Here is a 17,388-nt window from a genome sequence, read left to right as displayed (position 1 = left end):
TTTTTGTTTTCTTGCGAATTTCTTTAGTTTAGTTTTAACAAAATTCATTATTTTATTTTATAACTTTTAACTGATTTATGTATAATTTCCTCTTAAAAGGAATTAATTATCTTAATTAAAGAATTAACAAATTAATTGAAAATAAAACATAAATTTAATTGCAATATATTTCTTAAGAATAGCATTATTTTTAAACGCCCACACCTTAACGAAAGCAGTCAGTCGTTCGTTTAAGTATTATTTCTTTTTTTACTTATTTTGTATTAGAATTCAATGTCAGGGTCAGTTTAGCATCTTTCGAAAATGTATTTCGTGCCTTGACAAAGCAAATAAAAAAGCAATTTTATTTGAAAAGCTTCTAAATGTTACATGACCTTAAGTGAAAGTCATTTCCCTCTGTATTTGCAAATAAAATAAAAATAAACCAAAAATAGAGAAAATTTGCCACCAAAATGGTTTTTGTTTTAATTTAGTTTTTTTTTTCGAGCAGCTAGTTCAAGGTGTTATTTAAATAATTTTAAACCTATTTACGTTTATTAAATTCAAAATTTTGTAAAAATTATTTGTCTAAATTTGTCAGTAATTTTTTTCTTTTTTTCATTTCACTAAGGTGTGTCATAATTCATTCATTCTTGAGTTGAAATGTTTGTTTTTTTATTTTTTGTAGATATTTAAATTATCTAAAGAACATATAGAAAATAATTGGCCAAGAGCCAATAATGTTACAATAAATTATATTGTTGCCTTTTAATGAGCATCTTTACCTAATCTGTTTAAACAAAAATAAGAATTCTAAAGAAGGGAAAGTGGAGCGACCTTAACTACTCTCTACACAGTGGGGTGGTTTTAGTTAAATTATGGTAATTTTAAAATTTTGAACAAACAACTGGTCTACGTGGGAAATTGTGAATTTTAAGGTCTCATTTTATAAAACGATTTTATTCAAGTTTCAAAAGGTTTCCCCAGTATTCTTAAAATCAAAAAATAAAGTGTTAAAATGACAGTAATGTCATCAAATTTTATTAAAATGATCATAATGATCATGTAAAAGTTAAGATATCCAGGTTGAAATGCATCTGCAGCATTTTACCTACTGCTACTTTCATATATAAACAATTATTCACAATTTGTTCAATCTTTGGTGCATTTCTGCACTTGTTTTAATTATATTTGCATATAATTTCCTGTTGGATTCGAAGAATGTTCTAAATTTGAAATCATGAAACTGTGAAGCAGAAAACAACAACAATAACAATTATAATAACCAACAATAACATTAACAAACAAAAAAAAAACTTATAACGAAACATTGACAACTAAAATAAACAAAACGTAAATTGTGATAAAAATAAAGTGAAACAAAAAAAAATGCAATTTTGTATAAAATAGTTTTCAAAGAAAACTCACCTTCTTTTTGAAAAATTATAATAAACACTTCCGTTTAGAATAATATGTATGTATGTACCAATGTATGATAAAAATGGCGGAAGTTGATTTAGTTTAATTTTAATAATTTTAAAAATATTGATTTAACAAAAATATTTATTTTTATTAAATCCTTTTTTCTAAATACGTTTTGTAATTTTTTTTAATATTTGTGGGTTTTAAACCTTAAAATAACAATTATTTTTATTTTGAGCCGGATTTTATTGAAAATATCAGCCTGTGTTAAACAAAGTATGGATTCTAAAAAGGAAGTAAAGTGTTTTATTTCTGCTGGTGGAGTTGTTGTTATTATTGCTTGCATCTCAATACAAAATCATGAACACACATCCATATGTATGCAAATTTTAATTCATTCTTCTTCTTTATTAAATGCATTTATTTTTTCTTGCTCCCTCCCTTCCTCTCTGTCTTCTTCTTATTATTATTTTCTCTCTATTGTTTTGGTCTGGTTTATAGAAGAGTGTTTTTAGGGGGTTTGTTGGGTTTTTATGTCTTTTGTTTTTGTGTTTCTTTTATTTTTGTTTTTCTTTCTTTTTTACACTTTTGTGTTTGTATCTCTCAGCTGACTTTTGTTTGTATACAAAAATCATATTGTATGAGTTCATTTTTATATTTATTTTTCTCACTCTGTTCATTTTGTTTATTATTTTGTCAGATGTAATTTTTTGTTGTAGTTTATTTTTCTACATGGTGTTCATTTTACCCTACATTATGTTGTGGTTTTTAAGTGTCAGTGGTAGGGTTTGTAAACATTTTTGTTTATTAGGGTGTTTTCTTACGAATTTTGAGAAGTGCTTTTGGGATTAGTGTGGGACATGGTATAAAACCGCAAAGCTGGAAATTTTTGTCAAATTATGTTAACATGATTACATTTTTTACAGTAAATTGTAAAATTTATTATACATAATTATTTTTTTCAAAATTTTAAAAATTAAGTAAATTTCCGTACAGTTGCATTTTTTTGCTCGCACAATTTTAGCACTGTTTTTACTAAAAATTTTATAATTCTCCTTATGTAAAAATATATTGGACAAAATGTCATACAATAATTGCCAATGATCAATAAGAATATAAAAACAGCAGATGTGGACAATTGGATAACTTTTTGAGCAAAATCAGTGCTGTTGAAAATCACATTGCATAGCGTTGCATTTTTTATGCTCGCTACAGTATATATGTATATATACATTGGTTGACAAAACAATGGAAACTTTTCCAAAATTTAAAATATTTTTTAAAATAAAAAAAATTTATTTTAGTATTTTACTTGTATAGTTTTATTTATATAAATTAACTGAAAAACAAACAACATAATTAATTATATTCTGAAAAAAGGGAACAAAATTAAAAATATTCACTATTTCGCTACAAAACAATGGAAACTTTTAAACTTCCGCAAGAAAGAAGTGTAAAACAAAAATAATATTTAAAAGAACGATGTAAAAAGCATCCTGTTTACAGTTATTTTATTTTATGTTTAAATTCTGGTAATTTTTCACAATTTCTTTTTCTAAGTTTTTCGCATAATTGCTTTTTTTTCAAAGTTAACGAAAATGGCTAAAGTTAAGATTTGTGAAGACTTAAAAAATAAAATAGTTAACGATTTTAAAGCTGGTTTAAAACAAAAAAGTATCTGTGACAAATATTCAATAAATAAATCAGCAGTATCAAAAATTATAAAGAAATTTCGTGAGACCGAGACCGGTTCTGTAAAAACTCAACATTTAGGTGGAAGACCTCGTAAGACTACTAGACAAGATAATTTAATAGCAAGAGAGCTCAAGAAATTCCCAAAAATAACTCCTCGAGAGGTTGTTAATAGCCTAAAATTAGAAATAAGTACCCGAACAGTTAGTCGCAGGGCAAATGTGGCTGGTCTTGGTTGCTATCGTCCTGTGAAAAAACCGCTCATTTCTAAAAAGAACCGTTCTGCTGGTCTACAATTTGGCAGGGATCATTTAAACTGGTCGATACAGAAATGGAATACTGTCCTCTTTTCCGACGAATCCAAATACAATTTAAGAGGATTAGATCCAAAGTACACAAATAAGACTGTAAAGTTTGGCGGTGGCAATATTATGGTATGGGGATGTTTTTCAGGTCAAGGTATGGGCCCAATTCATATTATAAAATATACCATGACAGGTATAGGATACAGAACCATATTAAACGATGTTATGTATCCATACGCTGAGGAAAATATGCCCCTAGTTTGGAGATTCCCGAAACACACCTCTAATGTTGTAACCGAGTGGTTACAATCCAACGAGGTACGTGTTTTGAAGTGGCCTGCACAATCGCCAGATCTCAATCCCATAGAAAATCTATGGGAAATTGTAGATCGTAAAATAAGGACCCAAAATTACACCAGGAAGGAAGATTTATCGGAGGCGGTTATAAGGGAATGGCAAAATATTTCAAAGGAGACCATTGACTCTTTAATTGGTTCAATGCATCGTCGATGTGTAGCAGTTATAAAAAATAAGGGATACCCAACAAAATATTGAGTTATTAGACCATATTTGTTAAAATAATACCTAAGTTTCCATTGTTTTGTCAATGCCGTAATAAAGAAATCTTTTAATTTTGTTTTCTAATTTTTAGAATTTAATTAATTATGTCCTTTGGTTTTTGTTAAATTAAGTTAATAAAAGTATACAAATAAAATACTACAAAAATGTTAAAAAAATTTTAAAAATTATTTCAGATTTTAGGCCACTAATAAAAGATTTGGAAAAGTTTCCATTGTTTTGTCAACCACTGTATGTATTTATGTAATAAGCGGTTGTATTCGTAACCAAGAAATCGAATAATAAACAGGATATATCAAGCTAGACTAGTAAACTAAATATCTATTCTGATCAAACACATAACAGCCTTTTTGTACTACAATTTCTTAGTCTTTAAAACTTGTACGAATGACATATGTATGGTTCAAAGAATAAAGGAATAACTTATTTGAACCTGATGAAAATCGTTTGTGTCCCGACAAAACATGGAATATACAATTACGACCTTCAACAATTTCTATAACTCCTTGGTGCTTTGGGAAAGAAAACATTTTCGAAATACAATGTATTAATCATACAAATTCGAACGATTTTCTGTTCGAAATTTTCGCCAGTTTGGCAATAATTTCCCTTTCACTAAACATCTTCTTTATTCAATGACACGACACGTTCGTGCCTTTCCTGCCAATTCTAAATATAGAATTTCTAAAGATTTTTTTTGTTATTGTATTTTTTCTTTTAATCTGTATCTAAAATTTCCCTTTGCATAATTCTCTTTATTGTACTCGTATCTGTGTAAAATCAATTGTGAAAATTGGTTACATTCATTGTTCCGCCACTAGTCCCTAAACAACCTCAAAGAGCATGCGTTAAGTATTTGTTAAGTTTTTTTTTTCCTTCTATTGTAGTTTCACTTCCTGAGATACATACATATTTTGTACATTTAATTTTTGTATTTGAAAGGTACGAGTGATAGGTAGTACTAAAATCGCAGGTTCATTAATTTGGCTGGTCGGTCATTGGTTTCATTATGTCGTCGTCGTTGTTGCTGTTGCTTTTGTTACTGGGTCAATTGTCTGCCTCAATTGATAAGATAGACAGACACAACGAACGACCGATAAACTGGTGTTATTTCGTTGATTAAAGCAATGTTCATACAATACATTGTACAACATTTAATTTAATGATTGCAGCTTACTTTTATTTGGATTTTATTTGTGTCCTAAGGGTTGATTTTGATACATTTGGATACATTTCTGCATTCATACTGCTACAATTGATTAGGTAAATATGTGGACACATATAAATATACTTATGAGTGTATATATGGACGAGGTGCCTCTGGCTGCAATTATTTAGGGGTGTAAATTAATATTTTATTAACCCTTAATAAATCGTAGGAAGAGGAGTTTTGGAAAAAAAATTGTGATCGTCTTAAACCTATTTTAAATGAAAATAATAAAACGAAACCCATTTAATTGGTTTGAGTTGATAAAATTAGTTTTCGAACTAGAACATTTAAACGAGAGTTTTCAAAAAACCGAAGAATTTCAAAACCTGTTTCTGTTTTTTTCGGTTTTGTGATAATTTATTTAATATTAAGTGTTATAGAAGCAAAATCAGTTGATAATATATGAAATGCTATAAAAATTTAAAATCCAAAATTGTTTGGTGTTCAAGAGGAAATTAAGGAAAATTGGTACTTTTTCTTTTAATGGTACTTTTTTAATATATTAAATTAGTTAGCTTATAACATTAAAGTTGCTTCTCACAAAAAAATTAATATATTATATATTATAATAAAGAATAGGATGCTCAAGGTATTATGATACCAGAAAATTAAAACCAAACAAAGGAGTACTTTCTCGTTCTTTAAATGGTACTTCTTTAATTATACCCATCACCTTCGTGTGAAGGGTATAAATTAGTTTGTCATTCCGTTTGTAATTTCCACAATATAATTTTCCGACCCTATAATGTATATATATTCTGGATCCTTATAGATAGCGGAGTCGATTAAGCCATGTCCGTCTGTCTGTTGAAATCAATTTTCTGAAGACCCCAGATATCTTCGGGTTCCAAATCTTGAATAATTCTCTCAGACATACTTACCAGAAGTTTGCTATTTAAAATCAGCAAAATCGGTCCACAAATGGCTGAGATATGAGGAAAAAACCAGGACAACCTGGATTTTTGATCTATTTTTGACCTATATCTGGATTACTAAATCATTAATATAGTCAATATGGATATCTAATGATAGATATTACAAAGACCTTTGCAACGACGTAGATAAGACCATAGTAAAAAAAAACTTCCGAATTTTACCCGGAATTTTTTATTTTTTTTCTTTACAAGCCATTTCCTGAAAATTTCGAATCGAATGAAAAAAAAAAATCAGCCAAATCGCTCCAGTCGTTCCCACGTGATGCCATTACATGCATGGACCATTTCATTTTTATATATGGGGGATTTCACGTCAAGTGAACCAACTTTTAAAATCGGTGTCCGATTGGGATGAAATTTGCACCGAGGTTAGACCTATTGGATAGTAACATAAGTTAGACCTATTGGATAGTGACACAATTTTTCAATAAGATCGGTCAAGTACTCTCTGAGTTATAGGGGTCAAAATTTGACAAATAGTTTAGATAGCTATTTCTCCAATCTTTCGAAAATGAATATTTAAAATAAAAATTTTTTAATATTTTTTATTTTTAATCAAAAACTTTTTTGACTTTTTTTTCAAAATGTGCCCTTTTTTCTCTTAAAATAAAGCTTAGATATTTTCTTTTAAGACCTATTTAGTCGCTTAGTGGGATGCAAGTTCGATATCTATCAAAATAAATGTTTTGTTATTCAAAACATGAAATTTTTGACTTTTTTTGCAAAATCAAAAACTTTGTTGACTTTTTTTTCAAAATGGACACTTCTTTTATTTTTTTGCATTTATTTTGATATCTATCGAAGCTCTATTTTAAGAAAAAAAGGGCCCATTTTGAAAAAAAGTAAAAAAAATGTTTTTGATTTCGGAAAAAAAAATATTTAAAATTTTTTATTTTTTTTTTAATTTTTTTTTTTTTTGAAAGATTGGAGAAATAGCTATCTAAACTATTTGGGACATATTTTGCTAAGAACTTTAGGTAATAAGTTACATGGATGAGAAAAATCACATGTTTGGACAAAATGTCAAATTTTGACCCCCTATAACTCAGAGAGTTCTTGACCGATTTTACTGAAAAATTGTGTCTGAATTACTATCCAATAGGTCTAACCTCGGTGCAAAATCATCCCGATCGGAAGTTGGTTCACTTGACGTTATATCCTCCATATATAGATATAGTTTATTTTACTTTCATACATAATAGTTGGCTGCTATGTTTCTGAGTAAAGAAAGAATCAAGGAGGGATATTGAGGTAACAAAAACTATTAGAATTTTTTCGTTTTTTAAGTGGTATGTTTTGGAAATTCTATAATATTGAACCTATAAACAGTTAATTTAACTGACAGAGTTAGAATACTTATTAAAAAGATTATATAATATTTTTTCCAACTAATAGCACGGTTTGAATATATTGTTAAGTGAATGAGATTTCAAAATAGATAATTAATGGTACTATTTCTTTATTGAAATGGCACTTTTTGAATATCTTATAATAATAAACCTAAAAATTAGGCACACATTATTCTGAATATGTTAAAATTTTGCATTATTTTTTTAAAAAATTAAATAAATAAACAGCCATTTGAAGTTTAAAAATTCTCGTAAGATCAATATCGATTTAAATGAGTTTATGTCATTCAAATCTAAAGATCTTTTTACATCGATTTGTTTTTGGAGAAAAAGTTTGTTTTTCATTTCTAAATTTTTAATTTTTCTACTGAAAATATGTAGTTTAAAAGTAAATACCGAAGAATAATTGTTGGGTTTCGGTTTTAGGTCTTGAAAAACCGCGGTTTCGGTTAAAAACGAGGACTAAACTCTAATTCCAACCGTTCGATTGGTTGCCCGCAATCATATTTAAACATGAATGCCATAAAATTATCTAATAAATAAAACCAATTAAATTAAATAAAAATGCAATGTTTAGTAATAAAAATTAAATTGTATCAAATACCCCTTTCACACTAGGCAATTTAGTTGCGCAAGTCTCTTGTGTTTGTAGATGCCAGAGGTAATATCGGGTTAATGAGAATAAAATTTTACATGCTATTTTGTTGTTGGGCAAGAGACTTGCGCAACTAAATTGGCTAGTGTGAAAGGGGTCAAAGCGATAATGTATTAAATAATACAACACTTTTATTTCTAATAGAAAGATTTAAATTTATAAAATAGTAAAAATATTTACATTACTAATTTCGCATGTCCTTTATCAAACATTTTTCTAAAAGTTTCTGCAATTAAATTATGTACGATATGTCTAAAAACGTTTGTTTTTTATAGAAAAATTTTGAATGAATTTTTTGTATAAAGAGCATTATTTTATAAAAATATATTCATTATTTTATTACTGTTATTGTCGAGATTCGAACTATCGACTTTTTGCTGAAAGAGCAAAAAGTCGATAGTTCGAATCTCCACTATACAACCATAGTGTAAATCCAATCATGAAAAACGTCTGGTAGCTTCATCAAACATCAACTATAATAAACAAAATATGGCAACCTTATGACTAAATGTCACTAGTTGACAGCGTTTTACGTCTTTCATTGTTTTTATTGAAACGAGCAACAACACGTGTTTAAAAAGTGAAAAAATCTCAAGTTTTTAGCAAAAAACTTAAAAAATAACTCTAAAAAACTAAAATGGGACGCACAAATAAATCCCATAAACGTCGCAATGAAAATGCGAAAGTAAAAAGGGCACGCTATGAAATCAAAGAGTTGGCTATGCTCAAAAAAACCCTTGGCATCATGGACACCGAAGATCCCGAAACTGTGGAACAACTAGCAGAGGTGGCCACAATTAAAAGTGCCAAGGAAATAAAACAAGTAAGTTTTTGTAATTTTCTTTTGAGAAACATTAATTTTTATGCATTTTTGTTTCTGGTTATTCTTAGGAGAAAAAATCCAAAGAAGAGGAACAACTTGAATTTGAATTGAAAGAAGAACGCCATCAGGGTGATAAAATCACCATTGTCAACGAAAAGACAGGCAAAACTCATGTTTACAATACGAAAACTCTTAAAGATCAACATGGTTCATATCCCGGCTGGTATAAACCCCGCAAAACAGCCAAACGTATACGCAAGAAGGATCATGCCCGCAGACTTAGATTCAAGCAACATTGGACCGTCACCAATGTGCCATTGTAAGGTGTCTTGTCTTCTTTGGTCATGATGTGGATGCAATTCATTTGTTTAAAATTTAAGCTGTGAATACAGGTAGTCTTTAAGTCATTTTCAAGTTTATTTTTTCTTTTTGACATTCAAGGGGGGGAACTTGTAGTATCAAATCTTTGGAACTACATGTGTTTTGGGAATTTTTCTAGAAATAATTGAAAAAAACATACAAAATATTTTGTAGAGATAAACTTAAAAACAATTTAATAATAAAAAAATGGATAAAACAAAAGCATATTTTGATATTTAATAAGTGAAATTCTTGGTGCAAGCAATCTTGTTCTACCAAGAGTGAATTTTAAAATTCAAAATATTTTTTATGTATATAATAAAACAACTTTTTTAAAAATTAACATAATAGATGGTTTATAAATTACTGCCTATAAATATTAAAGACCTTATTAAATTTATTAAAGGTTTATAAACCAAATTTTGTTTTATAAACCTTGTTTGCTTCGGAAATGTTGAATTTTGTATTAACGATGCGTCATATGCGGGAAGTTTAGCTTTACTTCTGTAATTTGAAGAAAAGTGTCGCTGAATAACACCGTTTGCTCACCAAGGCTTATGGTGAATGCGTTCCATCGGTTTCAACGTGCGAGAGTTTGTGCGGTTCAAAAGTGGTGCTTTTGACACGGAAGACAAAGATCGACCAACCAGGTCAGTCAAAAAAAGTTTGAAGACCAAGAATTGAAGGCATTACTCCATGATGATTGTAAAGCTCAACAAGAAGCATTGGGTGTTACTCAAGCGTTTGCGAGAGACCATGAAGGACGATTTTGCATGTCAAAAAGAATGCTTGAACGCAAAAATTTACATTACAATAACCCGAAGCGTAGGAGATCGTATGTTTAGCCCGGCCAACCAGTCGAATCAACACCAAAGCCAAATATCCATAGCGCTAAGGTAATTATCTGTATTTGGTGGGAACATTGGCCGAAAATCGCCCAGAATGTGCGGCCAAACATGAAATATTCCATCATAACAACGCTATCTTGCAATACCTGTTAAAAAGTATTTGGAATGAAGTGTTTGGAAAGTTTTGCTGCAGCCGCTTTATAGTTCAGAACGTGTACCGTCCGACTACTATTTGTTATGATCGATGCAAAACGCTCTCTCTTGGATACACTTCACTTTGGAACAGAATATCCGATATTGGCATGATTTAGTTATAGCCCTCAAGTTCTTTGGCTGTGTTTGAGGTCATTGTCATGCTGGAATCTCCAAACTATGGGTATATTTTCCTTAGCGTATGTATACATAACATCGTTTAAAATTTATCTGTATGACCCCTTTCACACAAGTCAATTTAGTTGCGCAAGTCTCTTTGTAGATGCCACAGGCAATGTCCGGTTAAAGAGACGAAAATTTCACCAATAAACTGTACTGTCAAATTTGTGTACTTGAGGTCCAGTCTCTTTCCCTTCGGTCATCTTCTGTTCTCCCATCATAGCCTCTTAATTGTATTTCATTTTAAATGTTCATTGGCCGATTTACGAGCAGTAAGGTTTCAATTTCAATGCTGCTAACAGTTCCAAAACTAATTTTAAATTTTACATTATTGATAAATATCAGGTAGTAATTTTTGGGAATTTTTTAACCTCCCTTGCTAATAAATTATCTTGTCTTGGTGTAGTTTTACGAGGTTTTCGTCCCAAACTTTGAATTTTTACAGTACCTGTCTCAAGAAATTTGTTTATAATTTTTGAAACTGCTGATTTATTAATTGAATATTTATCTGAATGTTTTAATCTGGCATTAACTGGGGCCGAATTACCGAATTCGATATCGAGTAAATTCGATCATAATTTTCTTATTTGAGATTACGGCATTCAATATCGAGCATGAAATTTAGTACATTTTATTATAATTACGATATCGAAATTATTTTTCGATACGATATTTCACTCGAACACGAATGCGGTAATTCGGCCCCTGTTTTATTATTTATTATAGCCTTCACAAAAACTAAATAATTTGTTTACTTCTTTACAGCAAACATCATCATCTACTATCAGTATCATGTTCATCTTCGATTCATTTAAATTAATGGTAAGTTTCACTATTGATAACAATTCATGCATCTCATTTAATTGACTTTACATACCCGACCCACATCTTTTAGTAGCTATTACATTTTGCTCTCAATAATGATAATTAGAATAATAAAATATAGAAAAATCAACAAATCGACAATTATGGTAATAAATTCTTTATAAGAAAACAAAGGCATTTTATTTAATGCTTAAAATTAATTTAAATACACACATACATTTATTTATTTATTTAGTTATATTTGAATTATTTTATAAGAGGAAATACATTATTTTTCGTTTGGTTAAACAATAATTCATTATTTGTTTGTTTTTAAATTCTTAAGCTTAAGCTCTACATTCAAATGCTTAAACTAAAATGTTATTTGTTTTTTGTTTAACATTTAATACGTTTTTTAATCGCCCTTATCGTGGTTGGCGTAAACGTCTTACGCCTACGACTGTTTCGTACTAGATTAAAGATAATTTGCAAACTGTTTCTTTAATCTAGTACGAAACTGTCGTAGGCGTATGACGTTTACGCCAACCACGATAAGGGTGAATATAACAATAATATCTACATGAAGAATGTTTAAAAGGACCAGATTTGAAAACAAAAACGAAACATTTACTTTAATTTGCTATAAAAATTTCGTTTTTGCTTAAAAATCAGGCTATAAATTATAAAAAGGTAAAAAATTCAAGGTCTTCTACTTAAAATGACAAACTTTTAAAAGTTAAATAAAAATTCATATAAAAACGAGTTAACAATGCAATGAAATTGATTTTTTTTCTTCTTCGGTTTATATAAAAACAAACATCTAATTCTAAAAATTTATTGTATGGAACAATATGATTTAACACTGCACAACACCCCGGTAGTGGCTTGAGCCACTGGATCCAATCTAGCTGCAGCTGAAGCCCTTACATGCATTAACTGCCTGGTGGAGGCAGCCCATACTGTTAATGATTGATTTGCTGCATTAGCAGGCATCAATTGTCAGTCATCCTTTTTATTCAGTTCTATATGCTCTTGAGTATTTGAATCACAGTTGGGTATTTGTTCTTCTTCTATGTTGCCTTGCATTATAGCGGGATTGGATTTTAATACAGAACCGCCAGTGAAACCTAAAATACCACAACCTACAGCAGCCAAGCCACCAGCTTTGAGACCTGCTACCAGACCAATAGGTCCACCCACACATGTACCCAGCAATGCTCCCATTACCGGGTACATGGCTTTTTTATAGCTTAAAGCTTTACGTAGATTACTCTCACCAATTTGTACATTTTCCAATGCTTCTTCGGCATTGTCGGCTATGGCTTGTACGCTTTCAGCTTGTTCCTGTGTCATTTCACGCATATTATGGAACATGCCATTTAAATCGCGTATTTCATGTTGCAAATTTTGTAGTTCCTCTAAACAGGACTCTCTTTGTGCTAGTAAATGTTCATCGGCTTGAAAATCACTTTTAATGTGAGGTAAAAATTCCTGATATGCCTGTGTTTGTCCAATTTCAACGGGAGAGTTTAGGTGTTCTTGTACGTCATCATCCTCGCAGGGTCCCTGGGATCGTAGGGTATTTGTGGGAGATTTTAATTGTAGTTCTGAAAAGGTATAGAAAAAAGCTTTTAGTTAACTTGCAATGTTAGAAAACTGTTGGTTTCTATGTTAGTTTAGGTTCGTTTCTATGTTAAATTCGAAAATTCAAAAAATAGTTTCAGTTTTATTTGAGGCCAATTTCTAACCATTTCAAATTTTTTTTTAACAAAATAAAAATGTTCCGGTTTTTCGATTTAGTTTCAGAACATAAGCTTTTTAAAATATATTCGAAAATTCGAAATAAAAGAAGAAAATTAATTTATAATATGGGAACTGGTTCAAAATTCAGTTAAAATTTCTTTCAAAATACATTATTATGTAAACAAAACAAAAAACGTTGACATGTAACGAATAAGGTATAAACGCTAAAAATAACAGTCAACCGACTTTTCGTGTCATTCCTTGGCAAAAGGATGAAATTTCATTATATTTCCTCTTTGTCAAGATGTAGGCAAAGTAGTATCGTCCCAATTTAGTGACTTTATTTAAAGAGGAAACAAAGCTACGATTCAAAATGCAGGCTATTGGACAGTACGATGATGAATCAGAAAACGTCTGATTCACGCGTGCTCCTGTCAACAGGCATCTGTCAGTTGTCACCTGTCAAAATTTTAACATGCTGCGTCATTTAGTTTGTGATTCGAAAGCCACGACTTGAGAAGAAAAATGAAAAAAGTGTTTTTTTTTTTGCGGAAAAATCATGACTCAAGCTTGATAAATACTATGGGAATTCTGCATCATCAATATCAATGTGGTTTACTGACTTTTTTGGTGACCGTACAAGCTCGGAAGATTTATTTATTCATTTTATTTATAAAAGTCTTTGGATTTACAAAATATCCTTACAGACTATTCGCTTAAAATTTCAAAGATTTCAAGATTTCAAACATTCTGAACGCCCAGTTGAGGTTTCTACACCCGAAACAATTGATAAAATTCACGATATGCTATTGGCCGATCGGTGATTGAAAGTGCGAAAGTTGTGGAAGCCATGGGCATCTCACATGTCTCAGTGGTTTATGTTTTGAATGATCAATTGGCTATAACAAAGCTTTCCGCAAGATGTGTGAGTGTTTTCTCAAAATCACAATCGTCTGACAACTACGCTGAAGTGTTTGACATTGTTCAACGGCAATTGGAAGAGTTTTTGCGCCGTTTCCTAACCGTTGATCCACTACAAGGCACCACAGACCAAACTGCAGCCTAAACAGTGGGTTTTTCCGGATGAATCGGCTCCAAAGAATGCCAAGGTCGGTCATTAAAGTCATCGCGATCGATTTTTGGGATGAATGCAGTATAATCCACATTGACTAACTTCAAAAGGGCAAAACAATCAGTAATGAATATTATGCCAACTTATTGGGTCTATTTAATGAGATTTGAAAACAAACAACCGCATTTGGACAAGAATAAAGTTCCTTTTCACCAGGACAATGTAATGGTGTACACATGTGCAGTATTCATGGCAAAAATCCATGAATTGTTCTCTCATAATTACTTGTATCCAAACCTGTAGAAATAGCTCGGCGGAAAGAGATTTGAATCCAACGACCCCGTGATGTCCTCGACAAATCTTATTTTTTGGAATTGATACAAAAATTTTGAGAAACGTTCAGCAAAGTGTATAGAGCTCATAGGAGACTATGTTGAAAAAAAAATAGTTTTTTATCCAAAATCCTATGTTTTATTCTAAATGTCACGGAATTATTGACCTGTCCTCGTAGAATTTTCTACATATCGTCACTTAAAATGCAAAATAACGTAGCAACAAAAAATACCAAAATGTTTGATAAATAATGATGAATAAGTAAAGAAATAATAAAAAAGCTAAATTTTAATTTGGAAATGTATTTGTTGTTGCAGCAGCAGTGGTTGCTGAGTTGACAGCCCTTGGCCGAGTGAACTCGGTTCATTTCGGTGCGTAGAACCGGCTGTCGTGGGAATGAATATATTTGTCATTCTGTTTAATGGTCAAATGGGGGAAATTAAGTTTATATCGTTGATACTTTTTATTTTTCAATGGTTTTTCAAAAATATTTTGAAATGATGTTACGTTATTTTGCATTTTAGGTGACGATATAGGTATAGTTTATCATTTGTTAAGAAAAAATTCATAAAACCATAGCAGGTTTAAATCCATTGATAAGATTAAAATACACAATAAAAAAATTTAAGTGACTAATTGTAAATCATTTATTGCCAAAACAATGAAAATGCATTAATTGGTTTAAAAAAGTTAAACCCTTTTTTTCTCTCTTGTGTAAAGTTTACAGAACTAAGCTACCGATAGGTACCTTTTTGAATAGAAAAGTTTTTGGTTTGAAAATAGTTAAATATTTTAATCTCTTGCGAAGATTTTGGTGAAATGCTAAACAAAATCACATTACAGTGCACTCGCGAAACACCCCAAAATATGAACTCTTCTTACTTCCATAGGGTACTATAAAATATGAACTTAGTGAACTAAAAAGCTTTAAAATATGAACAGCTCTTATTTTTGTTTTTTAACGAATTTTGTCTATCTACACAGAGTTGAAATGTTAATCAACAGGGTAGTGTCTAAATTTTAATTCAACTGCTTTTTGGACTTTCCTAGCTGTAGATGGGAATTAGATGCCATTCGGAAATATGAACAATCTTGCAAAAGTGAACTGGCCTGGTTTTAATTAGTTCATATTATCGAGAGTGCACTGTAATTTTACAAAAAGTTTTTTTGTTCATTAAATATTTTCTTCCCCTAGATTGTCATATCTACTCGTATAATCTTTTAAAAGCATGCATTCATTCACTTTTGCAATATTTTAAAACGCATAAAGGCTAAAATACCAAGATTTCGTATAAAAAATGAGACATTCAGGCCTGTCACAGAATTCCATTCCTATCGAAAGTGGAATTAATTCCGTATTTTGCCTCTTCAGAAAAAGTAAAAAGAAAATATCTTTCGGAATGAAACCACTTTCAGTTTTCAAAGTGGAATTGATATTTCTTTGTAATTATTTGTTTTTTCTAAAATTTTTAATCAATTTCTCTACCAAAAAAAAAACGCTTTCAAATTTAAATCAGAAATATAGAATTATTAAACATTTTTGGAATTAATAAATTACACGGATTCTGAAGAACCTAAAACTAAAACGATCAGAATAAAAACTACGGAATTAAAAACATTCCGAAGAAAATGTGCGATAGGCCTGATTACTTAACATTTTAATATATTTCCTGATTTAAACACAAATATTTGCACAACAAATGTAGATTATAGAAAACAACACCAAAAACAATAACAAAAACAACACATTTGTACTTCTTATCACTCACCCAAATATTCTTTCATGCCCTCGAAGGCCTTCTGTTTGCCTTTCTCCATCATGGCATCAAATCTTTCTAAATCTTCATCCCTGACCTTATCTCTGAGGGCATCCATTTCTAGCAATAGATTCTTCACCTGTTTTATTACCCGCATGGCATTTATTTCTTCTTTTTTAATTTTATTCCAATCGCCCAAGGCCAAACTTTTCTCAATATTACTGCGATGATTGCTCAACAGGCCCAAATGATGGGGTATGGCCATGTCATTGAAACGTCTTACGGCTATTTCTGCCTGTTTCAAGGGAATCTTTCTAGTGCTGGGAGCCGCAGTCATGATGCAAGTTTTGTAATGGAAAGTCCGTTATTGTCTGTCTAAAAATTTTACAAGTTGGGCTTTTGTTTCAATTCTCTTTGTAACTTCACTATATTGATTTTTTGATTTCGTTTGTGTATTTGGATGACGAACAAATATTTTTTGTTTTTCAATATTAATTTCACTTGGTTTCCAATTAAATGCACTTTGTCTTTTTTGTTGGTTTTCGAAAACACTTGGGGTGTTATTTTTCTTAGTTTTGTGCAATTATTAGTTGTTTTTTTATTTTTGTTATTGTGTTTATTGTTTTGAATGAATCAGGGTTTAAAATTAGTTAAACGTTTTTTACATTTGACTACCGACTGCGCAATAAATATGAATCGTTTTCATATTAATGTGCACAAATACTGAAAATATACAAACTATAAACCAATGCCATATATGCACAAGCTTCATGGTAGAAATATTTGTCGCAGTTTTTCCAAAAATATTTTGCCTTACAAAATATTTTACGTTGCAGCTAGAAGACAAAATGAAAATTTTGCATTTTTAAATCTTTTGCTGCCTAAATATATGTATATTTTTGGTTAGCAAAAACAAATGAAATTGCTTGTGTATAATATACAAAAAATTACTACAAAAACATCATACATGCAAACAAATTGCAGCGTGAAAACCATAAACTGCAAACGATATGCGCAGTGAAAAATTCAAACAATGAAAATATGGAAGATGCTAAAAGTAGACTGCCAAACCATACGAAGTTGAAAAATGTAAAATACGAAATTGTGCAAAGTTAAAAATGTTTAAAGCGAAAATGTTTATTTTTAAAAT

At 30.3% G+C, this 17,388-nt stretch overlaps 2 protein-coding genes across 2 annotated transcripts; one reads left to right on the top strand and one right to left on the bottom strand.

The window, feature by feature from the left end:
- Positions 1–8,675: 8,675 nt before the first annotated feature.
- LOC135953891 (protein LLP homolog) lies at positions 8,676–9,531 on the top strand. The gene is made up of 2 exons (XM_065503918.1): positions 8,676–8,949; positions 9,018–9,531. The coding sequence occupies exons 1-2, from the start codon at positions 8,764–8,766 to the stop codon at positions 9,270–9,272; spliced, it is 441 nt and encodes a 146-aa protein (XP_065359990.1). The 5' UTR covers positions 8,676–8,763; the 3' UTR covers positions 9,273–9,531.
- A 1,964-nt stretch (positions 9,532–11,495) lies between these two features.
- On the bottom strand, positions 11,496–16,923 carry Syx17 (syntaxin 17). The gene is made up of 2 exons (XM_065504300.1): positions 16,251–16,923; positions 11,496–12,940 (listed from the first exon to the last, which is right to left on the bottom strand). Exons 1-2 carry the CDS (start codon positions 16,573–16,575, stop codon positions 12,333–12,335), a joined length of 933 nt encoding a protein of 310 aa, XP_065360372.1. The 5' UTR covers positions 16,576–16,923; the 3' UTR covers positions 11,496–12,332.
- Between the last annotated feature and the right edge of the window lie 465 nt (positions 16,924–17,388).

This window comes from Calliphora vicina, chromosome 3 (assembly GCF_958450345.1).
Source record: "Calliphora vicina chromosome 3, idCalVici1.1, whole genome shotgun sequence".
Taxonomy (NCBI): domain Eukaryota; kingdom Metazoa; phylum Arthropoda; class Insecta; order Diptera; family Calliphoridae; genus Calliphora; species Calliphora vicina.
The sequence above is the reverse complement of the archived record's forward strand: the minus strand, read 5'-3'. Positions and strand labels throughout refer to the sequence as shown.

Coding starts and splice junctions, on each gene's coding strand:
- Syx17 (XM_065504300.1), bottom strand. CDS start 16,575: ATGACTGCGGCTCCCAGCACTAGAAAGATTCCCTTGAAACAGGCAGAA. Junction 12,941..16,250: donor GGGCATGAAAGAATATTTGG/GTGAGTGATAAG, acceptor ATACCTTTTCAG/AACTACAATTAAAATCTCCC.
- LOC135953891 (XM_065503918.1), top strand. CDS start 8,764: ATGGGACGCACAAATAAATCCCATAAACGTCGCAATGAAAATGCGAAA. Junction 8,950..9,017: donor GTGCCAAGGAAATAAAACAA/GTAAGTTTTTGT, acceptor GGTTATTCTTAG/GAGAAAAAATCCAAAGAAGA.